Below are 20178 nucleotides of genomic sequence, written 5' to 3'. Positions count from 1 at the left end.
AACAGGTAGTGTTAACATGTTGTCTTACAGGTAGTTTTAACAAGTTGTCTTAACAGGTAGTGTTAACAAGTTGTCTTCACAGGTAGTGTTAACAAGTTGTCTTAACAGGTAGTCTTAACAGGTAGTCTTAACAGGTAGTGTTAACAAGTTGTCTTAACAGGTCGTCCTAACAGGTAGTGCTAACAGGCAGTCTTAACAGGCAGTCTTAACAGGTAATGTTAACAGGTTGTCTTAACAGGCAGTCTTAACAGGCAGTCTTAACAGGTAGTGTTAACAGGTAGTCTTAACAGGCAGTCTTAACAGGCAGTGTTAACAGGTAGTGTTAACAGGTTGTCTTAACAGGCAGTCTTAACAGGCAGTGTTAACAAGTTGTCTTAACAGGTCGTCTTAACAGGTCGTCTTAACAGGTTGTCTTAACAGGCAGTCTTAACAGGTAGTGTTAACAGGTAGTCTTAACAGGCAGTCTTAACAGGCAGTGTTAACAAGTTGTCTTAACAGGTCGTCTTAACAGGTCGTCTTAACAGGTTGTGTTAACAGGCAGTCTTAACAGGTAGTGTTAACAAGTTGTCTTAACAGGTCGTCTTAACAGGTCGTCTTAACAGGTTGTGTTAACAGGCAGTCTTAACAGGCAGTGTTAACAAGTTGTCTTAACAGGTTGTCTTAACAGGCAGTCTTAACAGGTAGTGTTAACAGGTAGTCTTAACAGGCAGTCTTAACAGGCAGTGTTAACAGGTTGTCTTAACAGGTCGTCTTAACAGGTCGTCTTAACAGGTAGTGTTAACAGGCAGTCTTAACAGGTAGTGTTAACAGGTAGTCTTAACAGGTAGTGTAAACAGGTAGTCTTAACAGGCAGTGTTAACAGGTCGTCTTAACAGGTTGTGTTAACAGGCAGTCTTAACAGGTAGTGTTAACAGGTAGTCTTAACAGGTAGTGTAAACAGGTAGTCTTAACAGGTAGTGTTAACAGGTAGTCTTAACAGGTAGTGTTAACAGGTAGTCTTAACAGGTAGTGTTAACAGGTAGTCTTAACAGGCAGTCTTAACAGGCAGTCTTAACAGGTCGTCTTAACAGGTTGTGTTAACAGGCAGTCTTAACAGGTAGTGTTAACAGGTAGTCTTAACAGGCAGTCTTAACAGGCAGTCTTAACAGGTCGTCTTAACAGGTCGTCTTAACAGGTAGTGTTAACAGGTAGTCTTAACAGGTAGTGTAAACAGGTAATGTTAACTAGTGCTAACAGTCTCCCATGACTGCATTTAAAACACACCACTTCTGACTATCTTGTTGTATTCCAACGCTCCAGTGTTGTAAGAGTGACTGAATCATCCCCTGTGTGTTTTTCTGATTGCTTTCATTTAAAAGCCTACTCCGTTTTCATGGAATCGCCCCCAGGAAATGATGTCACTTAGACGTTCAATTTCCACACACAGCTGAGACACCGTTTATATCCAAATGATCAGAGGTTGTCTTTCTCTGTCTGGTTTTTCTTTCTCACTTTCAGTCATGCATATTTTATTTTATTTCCTCGTCTTAAACCGTCAGATGACAAGCTACATTCAGTCACAAACTGTTGGATGTTTCCAAGACCTTTCAACAGGAATTACAATCTACATTCATGGATGTCTACACCAAACATTAGAAACACCTTCCTAATATTGAGTTGCACCTCCACCTTTTCCCCTCAGAACAGCCTGAATTGGTCAGGGCGTGGAGTCAACAAGGTGTCCACAGGGGTGCTGGCCCATATTGACTCCAATACTTCCTACGGTTGTGTCAAGTTGGCCGGATGTCTTTTTTCGGTGCTGGACCATTCTTGATACAAACGGGAAACTGGTGAGCATAAAAACCCCAGGAGCGTTGCAGTTCTTGACACACTCAAACTGGTGCACCTGGCACCTACTACCCTACCCTGTTCAAAGGCAATTCAATATTTTGTCTTGGCAATTCAATATTTTGTCTTGGCAATTCAATATTTTGTCTTGGCAATTCAATATTTTGTCTTGGCAATTCAATATTTTGTCTTGGCAATTCAATATTTTGTCTTGGCAATTCAATATTTTGTCTTGGCAATTCAATATTTTGTCTTGCCCATTCACCCTCTGGCACACAGACACAATCCATGTCGGTATTGTCTCAGTTTAAAAATCCTTCATCTACACTGATTGTAGTGAATTTAACAAGTGACATCAATAAGGGATAATAGCTTTCACCTGGATTGACCTGGTCAGTCAATGGAACGGTGTTCTTAATGTTTTGTACACTCAGTGTATGATCTGTGCTATACACAGCACGTCCAGTGGTGTCTAAGTTGTCCAAGTTAAAAGGGAACTTCACAATTTATGAACTTCATGTTCATCATCTCCAGTACCACCCCAACATCAACATACAGTGGGGCAAAAAAGTATTTAGTCAGCCACCAATTGTGGCTTTGTAATTTGCCATTGTAATTGTTTGAAAGCTTGTGTAGTCAAATTAATCTATGATCGTATGCTATCCACTTGTTGTTTGTATGCTGTTCTTTTTAGGACATTTTAATATTTGATAATTAACCAATGATATTAGGCCACTCTTGGCCATGATTACAGACACCTGTGTCTTTTGACACTACATAAACAAGTCATCCCGCAGTGTTTGTGATTATACCCTGATGAAGACAGCTTTGCTGTCGAAACGTTGGTAATTACATTTTTGCATCTGAGCTCCTAGAGTGTGCGGCTCTCTTTCATTTTCAAGTTTTCTACTCCGCTAGCCAGCACCTCGTCTTAATAGGTGTGCGTTTCTTTTTCTTCTAAATCATGTATTGTGTCATTTTAGAGTCACTTTCATTGTAAATAGGGATAGACTATGTTTCCAAACACATCTACAGTAATGTGGATGCTACCATGATTACAGATAAACCTGAATGAATCGTGAACAATGAAAGTTACAGACACACAAATATCATACCCTCAAGACATGCTAACCTCTCTCCATTACAGTAACAGGGTAGCACCCACATTCATGTAGAGGGGGGGGGGGGTTGGAGCTATTGATAAGTACATTTTTGTTTAGAGACACATGATGAGGAAAGAGGTGATACTAGTCTTAATGAAAAAAAATATAATCAAAGTTTATTGGTCACTTACATGTGTTTAGCTGATGTTATTGTGGGTGTAGCGAAATGCTTGTGTTTCTAGCTCCAACATTGCAGTAATATCTAACAATACACAACAATACACACAACTCTAAAGTAAAAGAATGGAGTTAAGAAATATCAAAAAATTATGACGAGCAATGTCAGAGTGGTATTGACTAAATACAGTAGAACAGAATACAGTATGTAAACTTTATTAAAGTGACTAGTGTTACATTATTAAAGTGGCCAGTGATTCCATGTCTATGTATATAGGGCAGCAGCCTCTAAGGTGCAGGGTTGAGTAACCGGTTGGTAGCTGGTTAGTGATGGCTATTTAACAGTGAGTTAGAAACTGTCTTTCATTATCTCGGTCCCTGCTTTGATGCACCTGTACTGACCTCGCCTTCTGGATGGTAGCGGGGTGAACAGGCAGTGGCTCGGGTGGTTGATTTTCTAGATCATTTTGGCCTTCCTGTGACATCGGATGCTATAGGTGTCCTGGAGGGCAGGCAGTGTGCCCTTGTTGATGCGTTGGGCAGACAGCACCACCCTCTGGAGAGCCCTGCGGTTGAGGGCAGTGCAGTTGCCGTACCAGGCGGTGTACAGCCCGACAGGATGCTCTCAATTGAGCATCTGTGAAAGGTTCTCCCCTGAGGTTTAAGAGACTAGCTCTATCAGTATACTCCAGGGATCATCAACTAGATTCAGCTGCAGGAAAATCTTATCTTGAGCGCATAGTTAGGAAGCCGGACAATAATTTAAAAAAATTGGTAGACTGCAAATTGACCACAACAAGCCCAAACAGATGACTAAGGAGAGAGAGAGAGAGAGAGAGAGAGAGAGAGAGATGAGGAGGAGAAAGCAAGGACTGTGGAGAGACAGGCTGCCATGTCTTGTTCTGAAATGTTACAGAACTTCTCCAGATGGTGACTCACAAATGGTCAACCCCGGTCACAAGGTCACGCTCTGACCCCCAGTCCTTCCTCAAATCACAGCCAGCGATCTGTCCTCAAATTACCCAGCAGCCCCAGTACTCTGCCTCTCACTGCCCGGCTTCAGATGCTCGTCTCTTTTGTCCAATCAGAGAGCTGCGTTCAGGGTCTGGAGACTGACAATAAGCGTGACCAGGCCAACCTTGAGACAGACACATCCTCAGGCGAGAGGGAGCTGCTGCTGTCACCCACCCACACACTGTACATAAACACATATGTCAGCCCGCTAGGTTTGGCCAAGAGTCAATGTAGCTACAGACAAACATACAGTATTCATCCCCCCCTTGGCGTTTTTCTTATTTTGTTGCATTACAACCTGTAATTTAAATAGATTTTTATTTGGATTTCATGTAATGGAGATACACAAAATAGTCTAAATTGGTGAAGTGAAATTTAAAAAATGACTTGTTTCAAAGAATTACAAACGGAAAAGTGGTGTGTGCATATGTATTCACCCCCTTTGCTATGAAGCCACTAAATAAGATCTGGTGCAACCAATTACCTTCAAAAGTCACATAATTAGTTAAATAATGTCCTCCTGTGTGCAATCTAAGTGTTACATGATCTGTCACATGATGTCAGTATATATACACCTGTTCTGAAAGGCCCCAGAGTCTCCAACACCACTAAGCAAGGGGCACCACCAAGCAAGCGGCACCATTAAAACCAAGGAGCTCTCCAAACAGGTCAGGGACAAAGTTGTGGAGAAGTACAGATCAGGGTTGGGTTATAAAAAAATATCCAAAACTTTGAACATCCCACAGAGCACCATTAAATCCATTATTAAAAAATGGAAAGAATACGGCACAACAAACCTGCCAAGAGGGCCGCCCACCAAAACTCAGGGACCAGGCAAGGAGGGCATTAATCAGAGAGGCAACAAAGATACCAAAGATAACCCTGAAGGAGCTGCAAAGCTCCACAGCGGAGATTGGAGTATATGTCCATAGGACCACTTCAAGCCGTACACTCCACAGAGCTGGGCTTTATAAGAGAGTGGCCAGGAAAAAGCCATTGCTTAAAGAAAGAAATAAGCAAACCCATTTGGTGTTCGCCAAAAGGCATGTGGGAGACTCCCCAAACATATGTAAGAAGGCACTCTGGTCAGATGAGACTAAAATGAAGCTTTTTGGGCATCAAATAAAATGCTATGTCTGGCGCAAACCCAACACCTCTCATCACCCAGAGAACACCATCCTCCTAAGCTGACGTGAGTAAGACCTTTAAACAGGTCAACATTCATAAGGCTGCGGGGCCAGATGGATTACCAGGACGGGTGCTCTGGGCATGGGCTGACCAACTGGCAGGTGTCTTCACTGACATTTTCAACATGTTTCTGATTGAGTCTGTAATACCAACATGTTTCAAGCAGACCACCATAGTCCTTGTGCCCAAGTGAGGGTAGGTAGCAACACATCTGTCACTCTGATCCTCAACACTGGAGCTCCTCAGGGGTGCATGCTCAGTCCGCTCCTATACTCCCTGTTCATCCACGACTGCATGGCCAGGCACGACTCCAACACCATCATTAAGTTTGTAGACGAAACAACAATGGTAGGCCTGATCACCGACAAAAACGAGACAGCCTATAGGGAGGAGGTCAAAAACTTGGCCGGGTGGTGCCAGAATAACAACCTATCCCTCAACATAACCAAGATGAAAGAGATGATTGTGAAAAACAGGAAAAGGAGGACCGAGCATGTCCCCATTCTCATCGATGGGGCTGTAGTGGAGCAGGTTGAGAGCTTCAAGTTCCTTGGTGTCCACCTCAACAACAAACTAGAATGGTCCAAACACACCAAGACAGTCATGAAGAGGGCATGACAAAGCCTAATCCCCCTCAGGAAACTAAAAAGATTTGGTATGGGTCCACAGATCCTCAAAAGGTTCAACAGCTGCAACATCGAGAGCATCTTGACTGGTTGCATCACTGCCTCGTACGGCTTCTGCTCGGCCTCCGACCGCAAGGCACTACAGAGGGTAGTGCGCACGGCCCAGAACACCACTGGGGCTAAGCTGCCTGCCATCCAGGACTTCTACACCAGGCAGTGTCAGAAGAAGGCCCTAAAAATGGTCAAAGACCCCAGTCACCCCAGTCATAGACTATTCGCTCTACTACCGCATGGCAAGTGGTACCGGAGTGCCAAGTTTAGGACCAAAAGGCTTCTCAACAGTTTTTACCCCCAAGCCATAAGACTCCTGAATAGGTAATCAAATGGCTATCCGGACTATTTGCATTGTGTGCCACCCCCCAAACCCCTCTTTTACGCTGCTGCTACTCTCTGTTTATTATATATGCATAGTCACTTTAACAATACATTCATGTAAATACTATCTCAATTAGCCTGACCAACCAGTGCCCCCGCACTTTGGCTAACCGGGCTACCTGCATTGAGTCCCACCACCCATCACCACCCCAACCCCTCTTTTACACTACTGCTACTCTCTGTTTATCATACTGTATATGCATAGTCACTTTAACCATATCTACGTGTACATACTACCTCAATCAGCCCGACTAACCGGTGCCTGTATATAGCCTCGCTACTGTTATAGCCTCGCTACTGTATATAGCCTCGCTACTGTTATGGCCTCGCTACTGTTATAGCCTCGCTACTGTATATAGCCTCGCTACTGTATATAGCCTCGCTACTGTTATAGCCTCGCTACTGTTATAGCCTCGATACTGTTATAGCCTCGCTACTGTATATAGCCTCGCTACTTTTATAGCCTCGCTACTGTATATAGCCTCGTTACTGTATATAGCCTCGCTACTTTTATAGCCTCGCTACTGTATATAGCCTCGCTACTGTATATAGCCTCGCTACTGTATATAGCCTTGCTACTTTAATAGCCTCACTACTTTTATAGCCTCGCTACTGTATATAGCCTCGCTACTGTTATAGCCTCGCTACTGTTATAGTCTCGCTACTTTTATAGCCTCGCTACTTTTATAGCCTCGCTACTGTATATAGCCCCGCTACTGTTATAGCCTCGCTACTGTATATAGCCTTGCTACTTTAATAGCCTCACTACTTTTATAGCCTCGCTACTTTTATAGCCTCGCTACTTTTATAGCCTCGCTACTGTATATAGCCTCACTACTGTATATAGCCTCACTACTGTATATAGCCTCACTACTGTATATAGCCTCACTACTGTATATAGCCTCTCTACTGTATATAGCCTCTCTACTGTATATAGCCCCACTACAGTATATAGCCTCTCTACTGTATATAGCCTCACTACTGTATATAGCCTCTCTACTGTATATAGCCTCTCTACTGTATATAGCCTCACTACTGTATATAGCCTCTCTACTGTATATAGCCCCACTACTGTATATAGCCTCTCTACTGTATATAGCCTCACTACTGTATATAGCCTCTCTACTGTATATAGCCTCTCTACTGTATATAGCCTCACTACTGTATATAGCCTCTCTACTGTATATAGCCTCACTACTGTATATAGCCTCTCTACTGTATATAGCCTCACTACTGTATATAGCCTCACTACTGTATATAGCCTCACTACTGTATATAGCTTCTCTACTGTATATAGCCTCACTACTGTATATAGCCTCTCTACTGTATATAGCCTCACTACTGTATATAGCCTCACTACTGTATATAGCCTCTCTACTGTATATAGCCTCACTACTGTATATAGCCTCTCTACTGTATATAGCCTCACTACTGTATATAGCCTCACTACTGTATATAGCCTCTCTACTGTATATAGCCTCTCTACTGTATATAGCCTCACTACTGTATATAGCCTCTCTACTGTATATAGCCTCACTACTGTATATAGCCTCGCTACTGTATATAGCCTCTCTACTGTATATAGCCTCTCTACTGTGTATAGCCTCACTACTTTATATAGCCTCTCTACTGTATATAGCCTCTCTACTGTATATAGCCTCACTACTGTATAGAGCCTCACTACTGTATAGAGCCTCTCTACTGTATATAGCCTCACTACTGTATATAGCCTCACTACTGTATAGAGCTTCTCTACTGTATATAGCCTCACTACTGTATATAGCCTCTCTACTGTATATAGCCTCACTACTGTATATAGCCCCGCTACTGTTATTTTTAACTGTCCTTTTACTGTTATTTTTACTTCTTTACTTACCTATTGTTCCCCTAACACTTTTTATTTTTATTTTCTACAAATTGCACTGTTGGTTAGAGCCTCTAAGTAATTTCATTGTAAGGTTTGTATTCGGCGCACATGACAAATAAACTTTGATTTGATTTGACTTGATCCCACAGTGAAGCATGGGACTGTTTTTCATCAGCAGGGACTGGGAAACTGGTCAGAATTAAAGGATTGATGGATGCCGCTAAATACTGGGAAATTCTTGAAGGAACCCTGTTTCAGTCTTCGAGAGATTTGAGACTGGGATGGAGGTTCACCTTCCAGCAGGACAATGACCCTAAGCAACACTGCTAAAGCAACACTCAAGTGGTTTAAGGGGAAACATTTAAATGTCTTGGAATGGCCTAGTCAAAACTCAGACTTCAATCCAATTGAGAATATGTGCTATGACTTAAAGTTTGCGGTACACCAGCAGAACCCATCCAACTTGAAGGAGCTGGAGCAGTTTTGCCTTGAAGAATGGGCAACAATTCCAGTGGCTAGATGTGCCAAGCTTATAGAGACACCCCAAGAGACTTGCAGCTGAAATGTCTGCAAAAGGTGGCTCTACAAAGTATTGACTTTGGGGGGGTGAATAGTTATGCACGCTCAAGTTTTCTGTTTTTTTCTTGGTCTTATTTCTTGTTTGTTTCACTAGAAAAAATATTTTGTATCTTCAAAGTGTTATGCATGTTGTGTAAGTGAAATGATACAAGCCCCCCCAAAATAAATGTTTATTCCAGGTTGTAAGGCAACAAAATAGGAAACATTCCAAGGTGGTGAATCATTTCGCAAGTCACTGTATCCTCACCGCCAGCCCACCTTCATCCCCAGAGGAAACACACACACACACACACACACACACGTGCGCGCACGCATGCACGCACGCGCACACGCACGCACGCACGTGCGCCCGCATAACAGTGAAGGACATATTTTCAATAGAGATGGTCTTCATATGTCTAGGTCTAAAACAGTCTCAACTGCTCTGTGCATCGAGGCTTTTAGAGAGGTTCTGGGATGAAGGACTTTAGGTGTTGATCAAGAGCCTCTAGAGGGAGTTGTTGGTCCAGGCCTTCTGAACATCACATCATGTTTCATAGACAGCACACTCGTAAGGACAAGTTGTCCCTCTTTAGTGGTACAGTACATTACAAATGAATATCGCTGAGGTACACAAAGCCTACTGTGTAGCCTACCTGCTCCAGTTTCCAGTGGAACTCTGCAGGTCTGAAGGTGTCCACCTGGGTGAAGTCTCTCCGGAGCAGGAAGACCAGACGACAGTTATGGACGTAAAGGGAGTAGTGGTGTCTGTTCATCTCTGGAGAGGGGATGAAGAAAGAGAAGAGGGCGTAAATGTAACACAACTTCCCTAAAATTACCACAACCTTTGAATTAAGACCCCTTCTCTTAAGTGAAGATAAACCCATTCTTGTCAGTAGACCACACCCATTCAATGTTCCTGCCCCTCTACACACAGCCCTTCCCACTTTACTTCTCTCGCAGCCACACCACTCTCTTCCCTCCTACCTTCCCTCCCCTCTTCTCACCTGTCTTATCAGAGTTGCAGAGCAGGGTCTCTTTCTCCGCCCTCAGTCCAGGAGTGGGTCCATGCTTCATCCACGTGGCGATTGTGAACTGATCCGTCAGGTTCTGTGGTACCATCTGGTCAGGAATCTTTGCTGCTTGCCGCCCGTCAAACCGGAAGATGAGGTCGCTGTCCCGCCCACTGTCTGTCACAAGGGATGCAGTCCAATTGGTGGAGACGCTGGGAGCAGGGAGAAGGTCTGTGCTGCCCGACGAGGCCCCTGGGTAATTGTTGCCGTGGGAACAGATAAGGAAGCACAACAACACAGGACTGTAAATACCAATCAACACAGATATACAGATGGTTCAGACTGACCTTGGCTATGATCACTTATGAATAAGCCAGAGGTCCAGGCTTAATGAGTAAACGATGTTCAGAGATTGATAGTGGATGTGAATATTGATTTGTGACAAATGAAACAGTCTTTCAATGGTAGGAGTGGATGAGAGTCATCAGAAGCCATGGCCATGCATAGAGTACATACTGCTTAATCTACCTCCATGCATAGAGTACATACTGCTTTATTTATCTACCTCCATGCATATAGTACATACTGCTTAATCTACCTCCATGCATAGAGTACATACTGCTTTATTTATCTACCTCTATGCATAGATTACATACTGCTTTATTTATCTACCTCCATGCATAGAATACATACTGCTTAATCTACCTCCATGCATAGCTTACATACTGCTTTATTTATCTACCTCCATGCATAGAGTACATACTGCTTAATCTACCTCCATGCATAGATTACATACTGTTTCAATTATCTACCTCCATGCATAGAGTACATAGTGCTTAATCTACCTCCATGCAGAGAGTACATACTGCTTAATCTACCTCCATGCATAGCTTACATACAGCTTCATTTATCTACCTCCATGCATAGAGTACATACTGCTTAATCTACCTCCATGCATAGATTACATACTGTTTCAATTATCTACCTCCATGCATAGAGTACATAGTGCTTAATCTACCTCCATGCATAGAGTACATACTGCTTTATTTATCTACCTCCATGCATAGAGTACATACTGCTTAATCTACCTCCATGCATAGAGTACATACTGCTTAATCTACCTCCATGCATAGATTACATACTGCTTTATTTATCTACCTCCATGCTTAGAGTACATACTGCTTAATCTACCTCCATGCATAGATTACATACTGCTTTATTTATCTACCTCCATGCATAGAGTACATACTGCTTAATCTACCTCCATGCATAGATTACATACTGCTTTACTTATCTACCTCCATGGATAGAGTGCATACTGCTTTATTTATCTACCTCTATGCATAGAGTACATACTGCTTTATTTATCTACCTCCATGCATAGATTACATACTGCTTCATTTATCTACCTCCATGGATAGAGTACATGCTGCTTTATTTATCTACCTCCATGCATAGAGTACATATTGCTTAATCTACCTCCATGCATAGAGTACATACTGCTTTATTTATCTACCTCCATGCATAGAGTACATACTGCTTAATCTACCTCCATGCATAGATTACATACTGCTTTATTTATCTACCTCCATGCATAGAGTACATACTGCTTAATCTACCTCCATGCATAGAGTACATACTGCTTTATTTATCTACCTCCATGCATAGAGTACATACTGCTTTATTTATCTACCTCCATGCATAGAGTACATACTGCTTAATCTACCTCCATGCATAGATTACATCCTGCTTTATTTATCTACCTCCATGCATAGATTACATACTGCTTTATTTATCTACCTCCATGCATAGATTACATACTGCTTTATTTATCTACCTCTATGCATAGAGTACATACTGCTTTATTTATCTACCTCCATGCATAGAGTACATACTGCTTTATTTATCTACCTCCATGCATAGAGTACATACTGCTTTATTTATCTAACTCCATGCATAGAGTACATACTGCTTTATTTATCTACCTCCATGCATAGAGTACATACTGCTTAATCTACCTCCATGCATAGAGTACATACTGCTTTATTTATCTACCTCCATGCACAGAGTACATACTGCTTTATTTATCTACCTCCATGCATAGATTACATACTGCTTTACTTATCTACCTCCATGCATAGATGACATACTGCTTTATTTATCTACCTCTATGCATAGAGTACATACTGCTTTATTTATCTACCTCCATGGATAGAGTACATACTGCTTTATTTATCTACCTCCATGAATAGAGTACAAACTGCTTTATCTACCTCCATGCATAGATTAAATACTGCTTTATTTATCTACCTCCATGCATAGAGTACATACTGCTTTATTTATCTACCTCCATGCATAGAGTACATACTGCTTAATCTAACTCCATGCATAGATTACAAACTGCTTTATTTATCTACCTCCATGCATAGATTACATACTGCTTAATCTACCTCCATGCATAGATTACATACTGCTTTATCTATCTACCTCCATGGATAGAGTACATACTGCTTAATCTACCTCCATGCATAGATTACATACTGCTTTATTTATCTACCTCCATGCATAGAGTACATACTGCTTAATCTACCTCCATGCATAGATTACATACTGCTTTATCTATCTACCTCCATGGATAGAGTACAAACTGCTTTATTTATCTACCTCCATGGATAGAGTACACACTGCTTTATTTATCTACCTCCATGCATAGAGTACATACTGCTTTATCTATCTACCTCCATGGATAGAGTACAACCTGCTTTATTTATCTACCTCCATGCATAGATTACATACTGCTTAATCTACCTCCATGGATACTAAGAAACAAACAGCATGGTAATGGAAAGAAAGAAGGGATGGCTGGAATTCATGTTGTTTTCAGTGTTAATAACAAGTGATAATTCCCCACACAGCCAATCAGACAGGCTGTTACAGCGGAGAAGAGACTGTTGTTATGTGATCCTTTCACAGGAAAACAAACCGATCCGTCAGAACATTAAATCAATGAATCCTCTCTCTCACTTTCTCTCTCTCTCTGTCTCTCTCTCTCGCTGTCTGTGTTTTCAACGCCCACTCCATATCTTCTTGAAAAACATAACTCTGGCCTGGTCACAGTGCTCCTCTGCAACACTAACATACCCCGAGTAACATTGACTTGTGTGCCCTCACTCCCACTGTAACAGTGTAGGGCCTAAGTAAGGCCTTATTATACATGTTTATAACACAGCTATTACATGGTGACAGTAGTACCTCCAAAACCCAGCAACGCTCCAAATAAACCACATGATACAATATGACCCATCGCTCTGGTATATCTGTTCATCCAGATAGACAATTGAAACATGCATCTGTTAGTTTTCCACTAATAACAGGACATCAGCGCATTAATTAATGTTTTTTCCTGCCTGTCTGTAATGTCCTGTTTCTCCCCGCCTGCTATTCATGGCTTTGTAAAGGTTCTGACTTGCAGTGATTAGATTCTGGGAGTAAATAGATGCGTGGAGGCCTCCCTCCCTCAGTTCTCCCTCTCCGCAGCCCTGCCACCGCCGCCAAGCACAGCCCAACATTCTGTTTGCAGATGTCTTTGTACATTATCTCAAATTGATTGTGCTTTAAAAAAAGCAATTACAATGTATTCTATTTGGTATCAGTTAATGACTATGGGAGGCTTTGAAAAGGCTCTTTAGCGGTGAACCATGCATATAGAGGGAACTGGGTGGGAGAGGGGGAGGGAGAGAGGGAGTTATGCATTTAGATAAGGGTCTAGGGAGTTTAACTGGTGTTCTTATTAAGAGTGTTGTAGGCTATTGACTGGCATTGGACTAGTCATTTAGGGGGCTTCAGTCTGTTGATTTCTGGAGTGGCTCTGTTCTGTTATGCAACAAATCTCTAATTGTAAATCAAGTGAAATACATTGACTTACCTATGACCATTTATAGATAAATATGTATCCCATGAGGTACGTACCACAGAGTTTCTGCAGAGACTTCTCAGAGTAGGTCTCCCGGTCGCAGCCCTTCCCAATATGGCTGGTCTGTAGCTCCACCATGGTCCTCACTGAGGAGAGAGGCCCTCCACACGTCTCCAGATGCATCTTGGGAAACAACTGCTTGCTGCCTGTGCCTGGCTCATAGTCCACTCTTTTGTTCCAGCCTAGGGAAGTCAGAAGACACAATGGTTAGGGGTGGGGGAGTGTGTGTGTGTGTGTGTGTGTGTGTGTGTGTGTGTGTGTGTGTGTGTGTGTGTGTGTGTGTGTGTGTGTGTGTGTAGAGAGAGAATGAGAGAGAGAAATAAAGAGAGAGAAAGAGAGTAAGAGAAAGAGATATGAGAGAATAACAGTGGTGGAGAATAAGAGAGGTGGAACCAGGAAGAGAACTAGTGTCAGTGTGATCTTGGATGTGAATATACGGTCCTTCGAACTGGATAACCGAAATTTGCATTGTCTGAAGATTTTCACAATGTATGGTTTTGTGTCCATTCCTGCCTTGTAGGTCCCCAATAAAAAGGTGACAGCCCATTCCAGAGTTTTATGCAGTCAATAAAATGTCTAATAATGTGAATCAATGGCGCTTTCCACTGTACAGTATTGTGCTCACTAAATCACTGTGACATTAATAAAATGTAGAGTGTTCAGCCAGACCTGCTCGCTCACAGTGCGCATGGTGGGCTGTATGCATTTGTAGTGTCTATTCTGCAGTGTGTGTAACTAAGAAAAACAGGCAGCCAGAGAGAGGCAGGCTGAAAGAACCATGCAGGCAGAGCTGAACAGAAACACTGACTGGATAAGAAAGGAAACAGCCTGTCGCTGCCCTGTGGACTGTTAAATCTGTCACGTTCACTTCCTCACACACACACTCCCTGCGCTCGATAACACACACACACACACACACACACACACACACACACACACACACACACACACACACACACACACACACACACACACACACACACACACACACCAACAGCTGTTTGTTGTTGTTTTATTTCAGCCTGCAGGGCTGTGGGCTACACTGGTTTTGTAGTGGTTTGGTTCAATGCAAGAAAACGCCTCTCCAGCCCAAACACAAACAGACAGGCAGACAGACAGACTAACACCCCCACAACAGTGATTGGCTGCTGGCAGAAACTTCCGGCGCCGACAGAGATGGCCGCCTCGCTTCGCGTTCCTAGGAAACTATGCAGTTTTTAGTTTTTTTACGTGTTATTTCTTACATTAGTACCCCAGGTCATCTTAGGTTTCATTACATACAGTCGAGAAGAACTACTGAATATAAGATCAGCGTCAACTCACCATCAGTACGACCAAGAATATGTTTTTCGCGACGCGGATCCTGTGTTCTGCCTTACAAACAGGACAACGGAATGGATCGCATGCAGCGACCCAAAAAACGACTCAGAAAAAGAGGGAAACGAGGCGGTCTTCTGGTCAGACTCCGGAGACGGGCACACCGTGCACCACTCCCTAGCATTCTTCTTGCCAATGTCCAGTCTCTTGACAACAAGGTTGATGAAATCCGAGCAAGGGTAGCATTCCAGAGGGACATCAGAGACTGTAACGTTCTGTGCTTCACAGAAACATGGCTCACTGGAGAGACGCTATCCGAAGCGGTGCAGCCAACGGGTTTCTCCACGCATCGCGCCGACAGAAACAAACACCTTTCTGGTAAGAAGAGGGGCGGGGGCGTATGCCTTATGACTAACGAGACATGGTGTGATGAAAGAAACATACAGGAACTCAAATCCTTCTGTTCACCTGATTTAGAATTCCTCACAATCAAATGTAGACCGCATTATCTACCAAGAGAATTCTCTTCGATTATAATCACAGCCGTATATATCCCCCCCAAGCAGACACATCGATGGCTCTGAACAAACTTTATTTAACTCTTTGCAAACTGGAAACCATTTATCCGGAGGCTGCATTCATTGTAGCTGGGGATTTTAACAAGGCTAATCTGAAAACAAGACTCCCTAAATTTTATCAGCATATCGATTGCGCAACCAGGGGTGGAAAAACCTTGGATCATTGTTACTCTAACTTCCGCGACGCATATAAGGCCCTGCCCCGCCACCCTTTCGGAAAAGCTGAACACGACTCCATTTTGTTGATCCCTGCCTACAGACAGAAACTAAAACTAGAGGCTCCCACGCTGAGGTCTGTCCAACGCTGGTCCGACCAAGCTGACTCCACACTCCAAGACTGCTTCCATCACGTGGACTGGGATATGTTTCGTATTGCGTCAGATAACAACATTGACGAATACGCTGATTCGGTGTGCGAGTTCATTAGAACGTGCGTTGAAGATGTCGTTCCCATAGCAACGATTAAAACATTCCCTAACCAGAAACCGTGGATTGATGGCAGCATTCGCGTGAAACTGAAAGCGCGAACCACTGCTTTTAACCTCTTACCTCTACCTGGGATGCTTGCGTCCCAACTAGAGCTCTGGAAATGCAAATGTGCTACGCTAAATGCTAATAGTATTAGTTAAAACTCAAAAGTTCATTAAAATACACATGCAGGGTATCAAATTAAAGCTACACTCGTTGTGAATCCAGGCAACAAGTCAGATTTTTAAAATGCTTTTCGGCGACAGCATGAGAAGCTATTATCTGATAGCATGCACCAATACACTACAACAGAAAAGCACAGCAGGGGACGTAAACAAAATAATTAGCATTTCGGCGTTACACAAACCGCACAATAAAATAGAAAACAGTCATTACCTTTCACCATCTTCTTTGTTGGCACTCCTAGATGTCCCATAAACACTATTGGGTCTTTATTTCGATTAAATCGGGCCATATAAAGCCAAGATATCGTTATATGTAGACTGTGTGATAAACGAAAAAAACAGCGATTTCACAACGTAACGTCATTTTTTAAAATTCAAAAAGTAGACGATAAACTTTCACAAAACACTTCGAAATACGTTTGTAATGCTACTTTAGGTATTAGTAAACGTTAATAAGCGATAAAATTCATCCGTAGGCGATATACATATCATTAGCTGTCGTCTTGGAAAAAATTTCAGGAGAGAGCTCTTCCGGAATGATCTGGGCGGAGACCGGAGGTACGTCGTGCCCCTCTTTCGGTTCAACCAAGAATCAAAGAGGATTAAATTCACAAGATACTCGACTACATGGGGATGCTGTGGGAGTTGAATGCTCGGTCTTATCTAATTCGGCTCACTGTTAACAATTGCTGGAAGTGGCGCAAGGATATTTATTTCCATTTTCTGTGATCAGGTTTTCCTGCGCTTTCCGATGTAACGCACGTTATGTAATAGCCACAGTCGTGATTTAACCAGTTTTAAAAACGTCCGAGGGTTTCCTATACACACATTCTAACCATATGAACGTATTATATTCCTGGCATGAGTAGCAGGGCGCTGAAATGTTGCGCGATTTTTAACAAAATGTTCAAAAAAGTAGAGGGTAGGAGCAAGAAGTTAATCAGGGCAAGGTGTCTGGTAACATGACCGAATACAAACAGTGCAGCTATTCCCTCCGCAAGGCTATCAAACAAGCTAGGCGTCAGTACAGAGACAAAGTAGAATCTCAATTCAACGGCTCAGACACAAGAGGCATGTGGCAGGGTCTACAGTCAATCACGGACTACAGGAAGAAATCCAGCCCAGTCACGGACCAGGATGTCTTGCTCCCAGGCAGACTAAATAACTTTTTTGCCCGCTTTGAGGACAATACAGTGCCACTGACACGGCCTGCAACGAAAACATGCGGTCTCTCCTTCACTGCAGCCGAGGTGTGTAAGACATTTAAACGTGTTAACCCTCGCAAGGCTGCAGGCCCAGACGGCATCCCCAGCCGCGCCCTCAGAGCATGCGCAGACCAGCTGGCCGGTGTGTTTACGGACATATTCAATCAATCCCTATACCAGTCTGCTGTTCCCACATGCTTCAAGAGGGCCACCATTGTTCCTGTTCCCAAGAAAGCTAAGGTAACTGAGCTAAACGACTACCGCCCGTAGCACTCACTTCCGTCATCATGAAGTGCTTTGAGAGACTAGTCAAGGACCATATCACCTCCACCCTACCTGACACCCTAGACCCACTCCAATTTGCTTACCGCCCAAATAGGTTCACAGACGATGCAATCTCAACCACACTGCACACTGCCCTAACCCATCTGGACAAGAGGAATACCTATGTGAGAATGCTGTTCATCGACTACAGCTCGGCATTCAACACCATAGTACCCTCCAAGCTCGTCATCAAGCTCGAGACCCTGGGTCTCGACCCCGCCCTGTGCAACTGGGTACTGGACTTCCTGACGGGCCGCCCCCAGGTGGTGAGGGTAGGCAACAACATCTCCTCCCCACTGATCCTCAACACTGGGGCCCCACAAGGGTGCGTTCTGAGCCCTCTCCTGTACTCCCTGTTCACCCACGACTACGTGGCCACGCACGCCTCCAACTCAATCATCAAGTTTGCGGACGACACAACAGTGGTAGGCTTGATTACCAACAACGACGAGACGGCCTACAGGGAGGAAGTGAGGGCCCTCGGAGTGTGGTGTCAGGAAAATAACCCCACACTCAACGTCAACAAAACTAAGGAGATGATTGTGGACTTCAGGAAACAGCAGAGGGAACACCCCCCTATCCACATCGATGGAACAGTAGTGGAGAGGGTAGCAAGTTTTAAGTTCCTCGGCATACACATCACAGACAAACTGAATTGGTCCACTCACACAGACAGCATCGTGAAGAAGGCGCAGCAGCGCCTCTTCAACCTCAGGAGGCTGAAGAAATTCGGCTTGTCACCAAAAGCACTCACAAACTTCTACAGATGCACAATCGAGAGCATCCTGGCGGGCTGTATCACCGCCTGGTACGGCAACTGGTCCGCCCTCAACCGTAAGGCTCTCCAGAGGGTAGTGAGGTCTGCACAACGCATCACTGGGGGCAAAGTACCTGCCCTCCAGGACACCTACACCACCCGATGTTACAGGAAGGCCATAAAGATCATCAAGGACATCAACCGCCCGAGCCACTGCCTGTTCACCCCGCTATCATCCAGAAGGCGAGGTCAGTACAGGTGCATCAAAGCTGGGACCGAGAGACTGAAAAACAGCTTCTATCTCAAGGCCATCAGACTGTTAAACAGCCACCACTAACATTGAGTGGCTGCTGCCAACACACTGACACTGACTCAACTCCAGCCACTTTAATAATGGGAATTGATGGGAAATGGTGTAAATATATCACTAGCCACTTTAAACAATGCTACCTTATATAATGTTACTTACCCTACATTATTCATCTCATATGCATACGTATATACTGTACTCTATATCATCGACTGCATCCTTATGTAATACATGTATCACTAGCCACTTTAACTATGCCACTTTGTTTACATACTCATCTCATATGTATATACTGTACTCGATACCATCTACTGTATCTTGCCTATGCTGCTCTGTACCATCACTCATTCATATATCCTTATGTACATATTCTTTATCCCCTTACACTGTGTATAAGACAGTAGTTTAGGAATTGTTAGTTAGATTACTTGTTGGTTATTACTGCATTGTCGGAACTAGAAGCACAAGCATTTCGCTACACTCGCATTAACATCTGCTAACCATGTGTATGTGACAAATACAATTTGATTTGATTTGATTTGGTTGTTGTCTACCTGCTGTCTGCACTGCAACACAACCAGTTGTTTCTATTTCCTTCCCTTCTCTCTGGGAAATTAAGTTTATTCTGGATTTCTTGGGTTTTTTCTCTCCATGTTTGATCAGTCCAGAAAGTGACTTGGCTCATCAGAGTTCATATTCCCGCTCACATAGTAGTGCTGAGCGATTAGTGGTATTTGAGGTAGGTTCGGTTTCAGTTCGATTCTGAAAAAATATTTCAGTTGTGTATATGACATTTGTTTTATTTGATGAAAACATTATTTGATGACTTTATTATTTCATTCAAGTCATCATCTCATCTCTATAGAGCTGCTGTCTTCAAGGTTAATAAGGAATACTTTTATGACTGCTGAATACCAGCTATCAGTCACTTATATGATGTATTTTCAGGTAGAGATACTGTACCTCAGTTCATTTTGGTGAATCACTCAACCCTATCATGTTAGTTCATATTCCTTATCATATAGGTTCATATACAGACTCATTGCCATACTCATATAGAGGATGATTGAGGTCAGTGATGGCAAGGCGGTGAATGTGGGGGAGGGCCTGCCGGGACTCTGTGTGACTGAGCTGTTCCATTTGTGTCCCTGCTAAATGATTTACTCCTATTCATGAGGCACGGCAGCGCAGCTCACCCTGGGCCGTGCTACAAACACACGTTCACACAGGAACAGACACAAACACAGGCGCAT

The 20178-nt window shown here is 43.2% G+C and overlaps 1 protein-coding gene across 1 annotated transcript in view; it reads right to left on the bottom strand.

Moving 5' to 3' along the window:
* The window catches only part of LOC115126092 (calsyntenin-2-like), a 546721-nt gene that overhangs the window by 124435 nt on the left and 402108 nt on the right, over positions 1 to 20178 (bottom strand). Inside the window, exons 6-8 of the mRNA XM_065024315.1 lie at positions 13778 to 13963; positions 9803 to 10060; positions 9452 to 9573 (exon numbers count right to left, since the gene is read on the bottom strand). Of these exons, the coding sequence (XP_064880387.1) occupies positions 9452 to 9573; positions 9803 to 10060; positions 13778 to 13963 (566 nt within the window). The remainder of the gene's footprint in view (positions 1 to 9451; positions 9574 to 9802; positions 10061 to 13777; positions 13964 to 20178) is intronic.

Source organism: Oncorhynchus nerka, linkage group LG11 (assembly GCF_034236695.1).
Source record: "Oncorhynchus nerka isolate Pitt River linkage group LG11, Oner_Uvic_2.0, whole genome shotgun sequence".
Classification (NCBI taxonomy): Eukaryota; Metazoa; Chordata; class Actinopteri; order Salmoniformes; family Salmonidae; genus Oncorhynchus; species Oncorhynchus nerka.
The sequence above is the reverse complement of the archived record's forward strand: the minus strand, read 5'-3'. Positions and strand labels throughout refer to the sequence as shown.